The 14,305-nt window shown below is 54.8% G+C and overlaps 1 protein-coding gene across 2 annotated transcripts; it reads left to right on the forward strand.

Moving 5' to 3' along the window:
* Window positions 1-819: 819 nt before the first annotated feature.
* On the forward strand, window positions 820-11,699 carry EPN3 (epsin 3). 2 transcript variants are annotated; one of them, XM_039846340.1, is made up of 10 exons: window positions 820-1,280; window positions 4,369-5,069; window positions 6,026-6,144; window positions 6,838-6,918; window positions 7,127-7,252; window positions 8,189-8,276; window positions 8,702-8,971; window positions 9,122-9,238; window positions 9,366-9,593; window positions 9,790-11,699. In XM_039846340.1, exons 2-10 carry the CDS (start codon window positions 4,508-4,510, stop codon window positions 10,122-10,124), a joined length of 1,926 nt encoding a protein of 641 aa, XP_039702274.1. In that variant the 5' UTR covers window positions 820-1,280; window positions 4,369-4,507; the 3' UTR covers window positions 10,125-11,699. The 2 variants fall into 2 exon arrangements, with proteins under 2 accessions (XP_039702274.1, XP_039702276.1); XM_039846342.1 differs by lacking the exons at window positions 820-1,280; window positions 6,838-6,918 and having other exon boundaries at window positions 4,508-5,069; window positions 9,790-10,124.
* Window positions 11,700-14,305: the final 2,606 nt, after the last annotated feature.

The following is a 14,305-nucleotide window of genomic DNA, read 5'->3' on the forward strand; positions in this document are numbered from 1 at the left end:
CCAAGTGTCATCACCAAGTATGACAAAGTATGAGACAAGGATAACTAGACCCTATGGGACCTGGCTCCCTGAGATCTTCTCACTTCAGTTGGGGTCCAAGGGCCCTGTCCGTGTCTGAGAATCATGCTCATGACACTCTTAACCTCTAGAGGATGGATCCCTTTGTCCTCAGCCAGAGGTTATTAGTTTGGATTCCAGTCTGTCATCCCCCTCCTCACATCAAACCATCTGACTTCCTTGAGCCATTTTTATGCCTTATAAAACCAGTCTCTGGACTTTATGCCCCTTCCCTCGCTCAGAGAAATATGAAGTGGGTAAGAGATAGCTTTTGGAAAGAAAGGTACTGTCAGCTCAAACTCAGTACCATAATTGTTCTCTGTCAGCAATTGTCATTCTGGGCCAGACTTCCTGTGTGGAGTGAGCTCCAGGCTCCCAGAGTTTGAAGAACTTTGCTAATGGTGGGCTTATTGCCTTAAGTGCTGATGGAGCAGAAGTGTGGGTGGGAGACTAGGGGAGTGGCCACAGTCTTCTACCCATCTGGTTTTGCATTTGGTGCCTCTGATAAGGACCTCATGGGCCTTAAGCATCCTTCAGTTGAGATGGGAGGAGGTTTGGAAAGAGCAGAGCACTTTGTGTTGGAGAAGCAGAGAGGGGGCTGAGCCTTCGGTCCTGATGCCCCTGTCAGGGTGGCCAGCTGGGAGCCCACAGAAGGCAGTGACTCCACCAAACCGCCAGCCCCAGGGAATGGTCCTCCTGGGGGAAGGGGAGGGGTGGGGTGGGTGTTGAAGCCCTGTGGCCCTGTTTCCTGTTGAAGAGGCAGAGGAAGGGTTAACTCACTGCAGGGTGGGAGCGGGCTACCCAAACAGGCTCTGGCTTGGCTCTGGATGTGCACCTCCTGGGGACAGCCTGTAGGCGAGCCTCCCACCTCTGAAGGTGCGGCCTGCCTGGCCAGCAGGAAGGGGTTAACACGCCCTGCGCTTCCTCCTGTGTCCTGTTACTGCTGAGGCAGACCTGCCCGGCCAGCTGAGCAACTTTCCTCCCGAGTGCTGCCTGCTGGCTGGGCATCCAGGAGACCCGTGGACAAGAGGCAGAGCTACAGCCTGTTCGGGGACCCTGCCGCCGCCCTTTGGAGGGGACTACACCTCCTGGGAGAGGGTTTGTGGTGGATGGCTCTGGGGGCACTCCCGCAGCTGTGCCGTCCCAGTTCTGCACAGGTCGGAGGGCCACTGCAGAGGTCGTTCCTGGTCCTGGGTCTGGGGCCAAGGGAGCCTGCACCGGAGGTAAGCTGGCCCCTCCCTGGTGGTGGTGGCGCGCTCAGCATGAAAGGCTTGGGGCTTAATCTCCCTTCCAGGTTCCCAGGGAGAGGGGAGAGGAGGGCTGAGAGGTAGAGTGGGCTTATTGCCTCAAGTGCCCCTCCTGCCTGCAGCCCCTCCCTGCTACCCCCTGGAAGGAAGACTGGGGGCTTGCTTCCTAACCTGGGACCAGCATCTTTAGTGGCATTCCCCACAGACTCCTGCCCATCTCTACAGACCCCTTCTTCTCAGCCCCTGATTCACCCCTAGCCTCAGGGCAGCCCCCCACCCACTCTAGTGCCCTCATCGGATATCTACCTTAGGGATGACATAAGCTTAGAGCCAGAGTGCACTCCCCTGTCCCTTCAACAGCAAGAGTTAGGGCACTGCCACACCCCACTGTTCCTGCCGGACCTGATGGGGGTGGAGGGCAGGTGCTGGAGCCCACCTTAGCAGAGGATGGGAGAGACACGCACAGACTTTTGACTTGACACATCCGGTTTCTTTCTATCTCCCTGAACCCCCACTCTGAGGACACCATCTGCTTCCTTAGTCCTGACAGTTCCCCCAGTCCTCTGGGCCCTGAGGAAAACAGCCCCCTCCCCTCTGTAAAGTTCTCCTTAGGAGAGTGCTGATACCTAGCCAGTCCCAGCCCCTGCCGGCTCTTCTCTCATCCCCTCCAGCAGATTCCTCCCTCCGGCACCCATGCCCTCCTGCCTCTCCGGTTTTCTCCCCCATCTCTGAATTGGCTTCTCAGGCCCTGCCTTCTCAGTGTCCTTCCCTCCACCTGACAGGGTCTGGCTCAAGGTCACTGCAGTAATTCCATACTCAACTGCCTGGGCTGCCGCTGCCACTGCCGCTGCCGCCTTATCGGCTGCTGGGTTCTGTTTCAGTCCCTTTTATTCCTGGGCATATTGTGTTCAGTAAAACCCTTTGCTTGTAACACCACTGGCAGCACTCCCAGCCGCTCCCTCCTGCGTTCCTTCCTTTCTACCTCCCTCCCCTCCATGCTCCCTGGGCCTCACCCTGCCCCCTCTTCCTCTCTTTCTTGTCCTCTTAGGTGTTTCTGATCCCTCCCTTTCCCCAGCTATGGTAGAACTGTGCAGAGAAGGCTTCTCCATGCCCACCTTCCAGGAGAAAAGTCCAGGCAGGGCCACAGGGCCCACACTGAGGGCCCCTCCCACTACCCCAGATTGGCTGGAGGGCCAGGTAGAGCTCCTACTGGAGTCACGATGCCTGACTGGTTCTGCTGGTTTCAGTGGCCAGCACTGGGAGGGATGTGCACTCTGGGAAGGCTTTGGGGCACAATTATTTCTCATCTTGACTCTTGTCACCCTCCAGCCCACTGGTTAGAGACGTAAAGATAGATCTGAGTCACTAGTGAGGGGGAGGGCAGGAGTTAAACAAGTATTGATTGTGGCATCCCCACAGAACGCCTGCAACTAGCTGGACAGAAAGACAGCAGACAGCAGGTAGGCAGCACTTTCGGCCAGCACTGTCCATTTCTCCGGGTCTCCCATGGGACCCCCACAGGAGCCAAGTCTGGGCAAAGCTCTCGCAGGCACCTGAGCTCTGAAAAAAACTGCGGAGGCCTGCGCGCCAGCCACTTTGAACTGAGCCCTGTGTTGGTGTTGGCAGAACTGGGTGGAGGGAGAGTCGAATTTGGGGAATGAGGGGCAGGACAAACTCCTGACTCCTGCTGAGTCTCAGGGTAGAGGTGAGTGGGGCAGTCACTGGGTGCTGGTGCTGGTGGGGGAAGCGGAGGCTCCTCAGGTCCAGCCAGCTTGTGTGTGTGTGTGTGTGTGTGTGTGTGTGTGTGTGTGCCCCTACCGAAGGAATGGTGATGGCAGGGGAACTGCAATTTGGGTTTCTGGTAGGGCCCTGGGAGAACACTTCTCTGTCTTTGGCCTGGGTTCGCTTTCAGCAGATGGCCTGGTCCTGCAGCTGTGGGGAGGGCATCGGGCTGGTCCTAATCACCCCGCAGGTGAGGTGTCAGAGGCCTGCCACGTGTCCTGGGCTTTGGGGGCTTGGGGAGCCCAGACTGGCCTTGCCTGTAGGGAGCTTACATTCTGGCTGAGAAGGGGCTGAGGCAGTGAAGCAATCAGATGAATTAATTATGAAACCGGTGACACTGAAAATAAGTATTGAATTAGTTGTCTGTAGACCTAGGTGTTAGTCCCAATTCTGCCACCTACACAGTGAGTGAGCAGGCCACATCCCCTCTCCGGCCTCAGTGCTCTTGTTTGTATAACTGGTGGTAGTGGCTAGATCTGTCTGAGAGGCAGCCTCCCCCAGTGCTCCTTCCTCTCTCACCTGGCCCAGCTCACAGCATTTCTTCTAAGCTGCCCTTCCTAGACTTGCTGGCTCATTCCTCCTCTCCCTTTCCTTTGATCTGTGATCTCACTTCAGCTGTCACCTCCTCTGGAAACTCTCCCCTGATTTTCCTCTGTACCCCCATGCTGGGCTGTGATTGTCTGTACCCTTTCAACTGGACTTGGATGGACCAGGACTTGTGCCCTGTGCCTGCCATAGTGCCTGGCTCAGAGGAAGCCCCAGGAAACAGGCATTGAATGAATCAAGTTACAAAATTAACAATATGAGAAGAGAAGAAAGCGAGGCCTGAGAAAGTTACGAAGGATAGGTTTTAAGCTAGATCCCGGCAGAAAGAGGAGAGGTAGCCAAGCAGAAGCTAGTCAAGTAGGCCTTGCTGGAGGTCATCGTGGTGTCCCTTACTAAGGGCAAGGACTGTAGGGTGTGAGGGCCGAGTTAATCCTGGCTCCTTACTTACCGGCTCTGTGATCTTGGACAAGCCATTTAACCCTTCCCTAAACCTCCCTTTCCTCTCTGCGAATGGAGATAATAATAATAATAGCGTCTTTATAGTGCGATGATGATGATAAATGAGCATGCAAAGCTAGAAGTGCCCACTGAATGATAAGTAAAATAAGAAAAATAAAAAATGCCTGCTGAAGGCTATTCCTAGCAGAGGGGATGCCCTGGTCAGGCCTTAAGTTGGTCACTGAGTGGCCACTGAGGTGGGCCATTTCCCCTGAGTTCCAGACCCTCTCTTCCTTAGACCCATGTAGAACCCAAGGACGCAGCCGCCCTGCTGAAAGCACGGCGGCCCATCATTGGAAATCGTGACCTCGAGACGGTGGCCCTCAGCCCTCCACCTCCGGCTGGGGCGGGAGGCGCCCATCTCCAAGTCCCCAGCCATGACGACCTCAGCGCTGCGGCGCCAGGTGAAAAACATCGTACGCAACTACTCCGAGGCGGAGATCAAGGTGCGAGAGGCAACCAGCAATGACCCCTGGGGCCCGCCCAGCTCGCTCATGTCGGAAATTGCCGACCTGACCTTCAACACGGTGGCCTTTGCTGAGGTCATGGGCATGCTGTGGCGGCGGCTTAATGACAGCGGCAAGAACTGGAGGCATGTGTACAAGGCGCTAACGCTGCTGGACTACCTGCTCAAGACAGGCTCAGAGCGAGTGGCCCACCAGTGCCGCGAGAACGTCTTCACCATCCAGACACTCAAGGACTTCCAGTACATCGACCGTGATGGCAAAGACCAGGGAGTCAATGTGCGTGAGAAGGTCAGGCAAGTGATGGCTCTGCTCACGGATGAGGAGCGCCTCCGGCAGGAGCGGACCAACGCCCTGAAGACCAAGGAGCGTATGGCACTGGAAGGCATGGCCATAGGCAGCGGACAGCTGGGCTTCAGCCGTCGCCATGGCGAGGACTACAGCCGCTCCAAGGGTTCCCCATCCTCCTACAACTGTGAGTGAGTCTAGAGGTGTGGCTGGGGGCGGGGATGCAGCCTGAGTTCCAATCCTGGCTCTACAACCTCAGAGGAATGTCATGAGGATTCAGTGAGATAAGGAATGTAAAGTTTGAGGCGCTATGCCCTGCACATAGTAGGAGCTCAACCAGTTAGCATAAACAATAATATCATTATACGTTCGTTATTATTACTGTTAATTCTCTGTCAGGTAGGACAGTGCGGTGGTGGAGGCATAGGAGTCCAGCAGCATTGCTCACTCTGCCCCTCCCAGGCTGTGTGATCTGGACAACCACCTCTCTGACCTCAGTTTCCTCTTCTATAAAGTAGGGATGATCATATCTACTTTGATTGTTTGATGTGAGAAGTCAAGAGACCAGGCCCAGGAATGCCCTCAGCCCTGCACCTAGACACATGGCACACGGTGCATTTCCCATAATCCCCCAACTTGAGGGACCTGTTCTAGAACATAGGGACAGCTGATGAGCAGTTCTTGACTCTCCTCCCCACCCCGATGGGGGCTTCCCTGATCTGAGGGAATGACCCTCCATTCATAAAGCACTTGACAGTGCTGTGGGCTGTGAGAGCTGGGACCTTGATTATTTGAGCCTCTCGCCCTCTTACCCTACTGGATCCCAGGCTGGAGGGGGCCCAGCTAGAAGAGTCAGGGGCTAGAGTCAGGTGACCTGGGTTTAAGTCTTGATGCAGGACCCTGGCCAGGAACCCCTCAGAGCTGTTCGTGGGTCTGTAAAGGAGGGATTAGAATCCTTATCATGGTGGAATGGGAAACCTTATAGAAAGTGCTAAGCACATGGCCTGGCCCCTGGGGCCCTCGGCTGCCTGTTGTTCTCTTCCCTTCAGTTTTCCTCTCTGAGCCTTGGCCTCCTGGAGGAGATGGGGGTGTGGGAGCCTGTGGGCACCTGTGTGGTTACAGAAGCCATGATGGTCATTGCAGCTTCCTCCTCATCCCCTCGTTACACCTCAGACCTGGAGCAGGCCCGGCCCCAGACGTCAGGAGAAGAGGAGCTGCAGCTGCAGCTGGCCCTGGCCATGAGCCGAGAGGAGGCTGAGAAGGTGAGGCCCCTTCCTGGGGCAACCCAGGAGGTCCCACAGCTGGGCTGGGGGTAGCATGGAGAGGAGACTGAAGGAGGAAGGAGAAGTGACTAGATGTGCCACACCCTGACTCTTAGGCTCCCCTCTGGGCCCCAAAGCCCTAGTCTTGCTCCCAAGGACAGCACGGGGCCTGTCTGTGTGCCTAGGATTGTCCCATAGGGACTACCTCCCTGCCTTCAGTCCTCTCTGGTTAGGCCTGGAAGGACAGTGTGTGTGTAGTGTGGTTGGAGGTAGCTGAGTGTCATATGGGCCTGCTGTTGCCTCATGGAGGGGAAAGGAATGAGTGTGCTGACAAACACATTCCTAGGAGACAGAGACATGCTGCTACCACCCCTACTCCCACAACCCCCATCGGCTATCCTTTTGGGGGGTGGGGACAGCCCCTATGTTAATATTCTTTCTGCTATCACTTCTGTGGATTCAGGTAGACTGGGCAGGATGCAGCTGGGCCTCACATAGCAGGACTTGGGGAGACTCAGGGAACCCAGAAGAAAAGGATCTATCTCCTTGATTAAACGGCATCTCAGATCTGGACAGGGAGAAGGCCACACCTATATGGCTGTCTGGGGTGGGCATTTCTCTCTCCATGCCCCTTTCTCCTATTCAGGAGTGGGAGTGCTGGGCCAAGTTCACTTCTCTCTTCCTCCCTCACAGCCAGTCCCCCCAGCCTCCCACAGGGATGAGGACCTGCAGCTGCAGCTGGCTCTGCGTCTGAGCCAGCAGGAGCATGAGAAGGTAGTGGGCCAAGCCTCTGTGCTGGTGATGGTGAAGGTGCTAAATTGGCACTAACCAGGCTCCTCCCGCTTTATTTGGTGGTCCTGCTGTGCCTAACCTCTCTCGCCAGGCAGCCTCCCGCCCTGCACTCCCCTCGACTCAGCTCAGGTCCCCTCGAGTTCAACCTGGGCTGCCCATGCTCTCCTCACTCCTTCCGTGCCTTCTGCAGGAGGTGAGGTCCTGGCGGGGAGATGACTCTCCCATGTCCAATGGTGCTGGGGCTACAGTCTGCCCTCGGCGGGACAGAGAACTTGAGAGAGAAGAGAAAGAGAAGGAGAAGCTGAAAACCAGCCAGGTAGGGAAGGGACTGGGGTGCGTGGGCTGGCAGAGCCTGGGACGTGAACTGAGTTTATATTTGTAAAGTGCAGAACAGTGCTTGGTATACAGTAGGCACTACTTAAATGTTTATTCAAATGAAAATGGAATGGGGGAGTACAACTGGTCCCATACTACATAGGCTGGTGACCGAGGTGATGGCAAAGTAGGATGCAAAGAATCCTTATCCGAGACCCCTGGAGTTGGGTTCTGGATTTGCCGCCACTTTATGAGTCAGGGCATATCATTATCTTGGCCTCAGTTTCCTCCTCTGTACAGTAGTCTTATTAAACATTTCTAGCTCTGACATGCTAGGATTATGCGATGCTGTAGACCAAGACTGGAGGACGACTCAGGCATATGGTGCTGAAAACATCCTGGGCTCATATGCATGCTTTCCAAGAGAGGGAAGCAGGTAGCTTCTGGGAGCAAGGCCCCCCTCCGAAGTTATCTATACTACCCCTGTGGTGTCTCTGTCCCCTTCCTGCCCATGTTCACTATGGCCAGTTTCATTTAGACGCTGACTAACAGAGGTAGGCTCATCATAAAACCTGCCTTGCCACTGATGGGCTGAGGAGCTGGACAGCTGAGGAAGGCCTGGGTTCTAACCCAGCTCTGCCTCTCCCTAGCTGACTTTAGGCAAATTATTACCTCTCTCTGGGCCTTAGCTAGCACATCTGTCAAATGGGCACATCACCACTTTCTGTATCTCCTACACAGGGTCGTTAGGAAAATCAGGCACTAAGTGGATGAGGAAATATAAACTGGAAAGCACTGTGCAGAGACGAGGGATAATTACTAGATGTTTATGGAATGCATGAAGGAGAGAATGAGCTAGTCAGGATGACAGGTCAGGGCCCACCCTTCCTCCATGCCCCGCCCTCCTCTGAGCCATGGCTGCCTCTCCCCTTCACAGTCCTCCATCCTGGACTTGGCGGACATCTTCGCACCCACCCCGGCCCTGCCCTCCACGCACTGCTCCGCTGACCCATGGGACATCCCAGGTGGGCATGCAGGGCTGCAAAATCCTCCCAGGCTGGCCTCAGAGAGCCCCTTCCTGGCACCCAATGACTTAAGGTCATTGGGCAAGTCACTCATGTTTCTGGGCCTCAGCTTCCTCTGTGACATGGTGTCATAGTCAGGAAGAGGGAACACCTCTGAAGAGCCCAGCTCGTGGGAAATGATCTGAGAAATATGTTCTTATTGCCCCTGGTCACCCTGGCTTTCCTGCCCCAGCCCATCCCTGACTGGGAGGGCGACTTGAGCTGCCCATGCTGGATACGGGCTCCAGCTTGTGAGTGGTTCTGAGTCAGTATCCTGACTGTGAAATGGGTCCCTTGGCTTCCCAACTTGGTCTGGGTAACTGGGAAGGCCCTGAACTGGGGATAAGTGTGAGCCCGAGGTCATGTCTGTGCTTTTCCCATTTTAGGTCTCAGGCCCAACACAGAGGCCAGTGGCTCCTCCTGGGGGCCATCAGCAGACCCCTGGTCTCCAGTCCCCTCAGGAAGTACCCTATCCCGAAGCCAGCCGTGGGACCTGCCCCCTATGCTCTCCTCCTCTGAGCCCTGGGGCCGGACCCCAGTGCTGCCTGCTGGACTCCCCAGTACAGACCCCTGGGCACAGAACTCCCCCCACTACAAACTCCCCGACACTGAGGCCAACCCTTGGGGGGCCTTGGTGGAAACCTCCAACACACATGGTGAGTGAAGGGCCACAGGCTGTGGTTGAGGGTCTGTTGGACTTCTGGGTCTCCCACCTCCAGGGCCAAGGGACAGCAGATACTGTCTGTTAGGAGACCTGCCTGCCTGTTTTGCCAACCCATCTCATCCCCATTTTCCTCCTTGGCTAGCTCTAGGCGGTACCTCGACCTTTGACCCATTTGCCAAACCTCCAGAATCCGCAGAGGCTAAGGAGGGGCTGGAGGGTGCCCAGGCCCTGCCCTCTGGAAAGCCCAGCAGTCCTGTGGGTAAGCAGGAGGCAGAGGATGATGCAGCTCTGCAGAATGAGGGGCCTACCCAGAGCGGGCCTCTGCCCTTTTCCTCCCAGTGACCAATCCTTCTGCCTAACCTTGTGCTCTATCATTTCTATTCCAGAGCTGGACCTGTTTGGAGACCCTACTTCCAGTTCCAAGCAAAATGGCACCAAGGAGCCAGATGCCTTTGACCTAGGTGTAGTAGGGGAAGCGCTAACCCAGCCCAGCAAGGAGGCACGACCTCGCACTCCTGAGTCCTTCCTGGGCCCCTCGGCCTCCCCCTTAGTCAACCTTGACTCCTTAGTCAAGGTGCCCCAGGCTGCGAAGACCCGGAACCCCTTCCTGACAGGTAGGACATCCCCGCGTCCCCTGCCAGGTCTCAACAGTGGGGATCCCCTGCTCTCTCTGCGTCTCTCCTTTCAGAGCCCAGCCCCTAACCTAGAATCTTAATCTTCTTCCCTATTTCTAAGACCCCAGATTGTCTTCCTATTTTAGTGCTCTGTCCCCTGCCGGTTCCAAACAACCCACCCACTCTCGTTCTGCAGATATCAGCGCTCCATCTCCCGCCAACCCGTTTGGCTTGGGAGAGCAGGGGAGGTCGACCCTGAACCAGATGCGCACCGGGTCGCCAGCGTTGGGCCTGACGGTCGGCGGGCCAGTTGGGGTGCCACTGAGCTCCATGACCTACAGTGCCTCCCTGCCCCTCCCACTCAGCAGCGTGCCAGCCAGCGTGACCCTCCCAGCCTCGGTCAGCGTCTTCCCGCGGGCTGGCGCTTTCACGCCACCTCCCGCGAGCCTGCCGCCGCCGCTGCTGCCCACGTCAGGCTCGGCCGGGGTGCTCCACCCCTCCCCACAGCCGGGAACCAACCCTTTCCTCTGAGCCCTGTCAGGCCCGGCCACCCGGCGCGTGCGCGCTAGGCCCGACCTCCGGAGCGGAACGCGCTAGGTCCCGCCCCTAGGGCCCGCCTCAGCGCGGGGCGGGGCTTCCACCAGGGCCCGCCCCCGGAGTCCCAGAACCGCTGAGACTCCGCCCTGAGGCCAGTACGGATCCCGGTCTTGGTCTCCGCCGACCCTCTGGAGTTCCTGGAGCTGGAGACTGACGACTTTCCTGGGAGCCGAGAGCACGCCCCCGTAATAAAGACTGGAACCCACGGCCTCGGCTCTCATCAAGTGGACTTTTGTGGGACGCGGTGGCAGGGCCTGGACCACAACGTGAGACACCGGCTGCCGTGGAAACAACTGCTACATAATGTGGAGCACAAAAATGCTCCCACTGCTCCCACACAGCCCGATCAGCCTGGCACCTTCGCTTCCAGATACTCCCCATGCTTTCACTCGTTCGATCATTTCATTCATTTATCACACATAGGTGCTGGGGATGATCTAGTAGCTAGGAAAAATAAGCAGTTGTCCTCATTTATTGCACACTCGTTATGTGCTAAGCACTTTAGACAGATTTCACTTAATCCTTGCAACAACCCTCTGAGGTACTGGCTACATAATTTGTGGGGGCCCTGAAAATGCAGGGCCCCTTGTTCAAAACTGGGTTAAGAATTTCAATATGGGGACAGCAGAGCATTAAACCAAGTGCAAAGCCCTTGGCCCTGCTCCCATTTTATAGTGAGGAAACAGTCTCAGAGAGGTTAAATGTCATGCTCCAAGTCACAAAGCTAGCTGAGAAGTTGGGGTGGGATTCAGAGTAGATAGCTTTGAGCTCATATGTAGGCTGTGCAGCAGGTTTAATTTGCAAATATTGACTGACTGCTGTGAACAAAGTGCTATACTCACCTGGAAGGGAACCAAGAATTTGCTAAGCCCACAGCCTCCAGCAGCTCAGAACCCAGTAGGCAGGCAAGCCAGGTACAGGAGCCCACAAGCTCCTTTGTTGTACTGAGTCATCTTAAATCTGGCTCTACCCTCCTCTCCTTCCACAGGGCTGGCAATAAACTCAACCTGTCATGCAGAGGGGATTAACGTGGGGTCTAGGAAACTAAGGAGAGAAGCAGGGCTTGGTACCTCTTCCTGAGGGCCACCATGGAAACCTTCCCTCCTTTTCTACTGAGAGCTCTCTAACCACTAGACACTGATATGTCCTCAGTGTCAAGCAGCCTGCAGGCAGCCTGCTGCCAACTCTACCCACTTTTGGGGAGCTGGTAGGAATGGCTTTCCATAGGCCAGAAACACCAAAGTTGGGGACTCTCCTTCCTAAGGCAGGGGTGGAGAAAGGAGCTGCTTTGTTGTTTTGGAAGGAGGGAGGGAGTCCTATCTTGGCTGTTACATGCAGGATGGACAAGAGCACCTACTTAGGAGTCAGAATGGCAAAGTTCAAAACTCTGTTCCAAGGTTTGCATTTAATAGTAATGATGATGATGATGATGATGATGATAATAATAATAATCACTTAGTAATAAGTGGTTATGCTCCCTGACCTTGAGTAAATTACTTAACCTCTTTATGACTCTGCCTCTGTTTCCTTGTCAAATGGGAAGAGTTACTTCCTTATGAGGTTGCTATGTGGCTCCTCCCAGGCCACTGTCCATTTGGCCTGGGACCACCTTCTTCAGAGACTAACCATGAGGAATGAACCTACCATATCCTCTTATTCCTGGTTTGCCAGACACTGCCCAGAGTCCAGCCCTCATCTGTCTTCTGCCACACAAACATGGGAGGTCTCCATCCTTGGTCACTGACCCACCCTTCACCCCTCCCCGACTTGGGCCCTCCTCTTCTTATAAAATGGCTCTCTGTCCAGACATGGCTTCTTTGACCCTCTCTCCCAAGAGGTTTTGTTTTGATTTCCACAAAGAAGTGGTTGGTAGCCTTGCTCTCCATAGCCTCTACCAGACCATTTTCGTCCTTTAAGACCCCTCCTCCTCGGAGGCTGGAGCCACTAGGCTGTTCTATCTCTTCCCTGCCTGGGGCTTTGTTCCACTTCATTCTTGCCATGCTTCAGTCTTGGCTCAGAGTCTCTTTTGACCCAGATCTTGCTCAATCCAACGTGACTCCATTGTTCAAGAGGATGATCTTACTGCCCCTTGATCTCTCAGCTATCCTTGCTCATGGTCACACTTTGGGGGCTGCCATCACCCCAAATTCCTCCACATTCAAGGCAGATTTCCCGTTCTCTAATTTTATTCTCATTCCTTTCGGGGAACACCCACCAGACTAATCCTTTTGCCATCTCACCACCCTACCCTCTCAGAGATCTCCTGTCTCTTTCACATCATCAATTGCCTTCGCTCAACCAGATCCTTCCCCTAAGTATTTGTCATAATTAGCCTCAGCCGTCTTGAAAGTGTCCTTCTCCTTACATCAAGTGCCCATCTTATCTCTCTCTATCCCCTTTCCTTCCCCTCCCCCCTCAACTCACTCCACCAGCCTCTGCTGACAACCTCACTTCAATGGAACACTGTCCACCAAGACCACTAATGACCTCCATGTTGCTGAAACCAGTGGACCTTTTTCTGTCCCATACCAGTCTGGCTATGGGAACCCGCCCTTGCTACAACTCTCTGTTCCTTTGCCTCCAGGGCACCACCCTCTCCTGGTTTTCCCTTGACGCTCTGGCCATTTCCTCTCTGTGTCCTTCACAGGTGCGTTCCTGTGTTCTCCGAGCCCAGGCCTGAGCCTGCGTCTCTCCTCTCCCTGCAGTCTCTCTGGATGATCTCTCCCACGTTCTCACTGTGTCCACACTGGACACCCCCAGTTCCCCTCTCCCACCAACCTCTGCATTCTAGAGCCTTGTAATCTTCACATGTATGTCTCAAGGGCGCCTCAAACCAACATATTCAAAAATGACCTCATGAACCTCCACCCGAGCCTCTTCCTGTGCCCCCTCCTCAGAAAATGGCCCCACCATGCAGCACAAATCCCACTCTGCAAATCACTCTTGCCATCTTCTTCCTCACCACCAGTCTTGGTAATGCTTCCTCCTCTTTGGACCTCAAGCCCATCCCAATCTCTCTATGTCCACCTCTACCTGGTGCAGACCTCCACCAATTCTCCCAGTCCTACTCTGGCCTCCTGACCACTCCTGTTACCCCTTTTCCAGCCCATTCTCCACCGGGAACCTAAAGGGATTTTTCCAAAATGCAAGGTCACTCCTCTGACTATAAAACCCTCCTACAGCTTTCTTCTGATCTCATTAATAACCAAAACTTCTCACAGTTCATGAGTCCCTCCAAGACCTGGCCTCTGCCCTCCCCACCAAACTCAACCTCATCTACTGACACTCTTCCCTTTGCTCTGTCCTGCAGCCAGGCTGGCCTTCTGCAGTTCCTCAGCCTTGATTTACTGCTATGTTACAGGGCATTTGCACATCTGTTCCTCCTGCTTCCCCAGCACTCCCTTGTGATGCCCTCTACAGATTCCATCCTCTAGATGGATGCTACACAGATGTGATTTCCAAAGGGAAGCCTTCCCCCTTTGCCATTCCCACAAGACCAGGTTCCTTGTTATACTTAGTCATGGCTTTTCTCACAGTGGGTGGTTGTACATTCATTTGTATTGCTGTCGGATTAGTTTCTACCTCCTTCATCAGACTCTGAGCAACATAAGGGCAGGAGCCTAGTCCCTCTGCCCACCATCATATCTAGGAGAGTGTCAGGCAGGCAGTGGGCGCTCAATAAATATCGGCAGCATGTAACAAATGAAACAAGTAAGTAAAGTATATGATAGGACATAAAGTTGGCTTCATCATTATTAGTCAGGGAAGACTTTCTGGAGTGGGTGGGATTTGAGCAGAACCTTGAGATGGGAAGCACATAGGCAAAGCTCACTGGCTGGATGGGCCTGGATAAGCCATACCTACTGTTCCAGTCTCATTTCTCATTTGTAAAATGGGCAAGGGTTGGACAAAATAAGCCGAGGCTCTGGCATTCCATGGCCCTGGAATCTTCACAGACCTCCATGTTCTCCTCACGACGGTTATTCTCCCTCAGGCAGTTGGTTTAGGTCCAGCTGAGTCCTTCCAATTTTGCGCAGAGACCCGGGTCCTCCCAAGCTCGGGTCATCCGGCCTGCAATCCCGCGCTTGGCCACAGGGTGACGCTTGGAGACCAGC

The sequence above is a fragment of the Pteropus medius genome, unplaced genomic scaffold (assembly GCF_902729225.1).
Source record: "Pteropus medius unplaced genomic scaffold, Ma_sr-lr_union100, whole genome shotgun sequence".
In the NCBI taxonomy this organism is placed as follows: Eukaryota; Metazoa; Chordata; class Mammalia; order Chiroptera; family Pteropodidae; genus Pteropus; species Pteropus medius.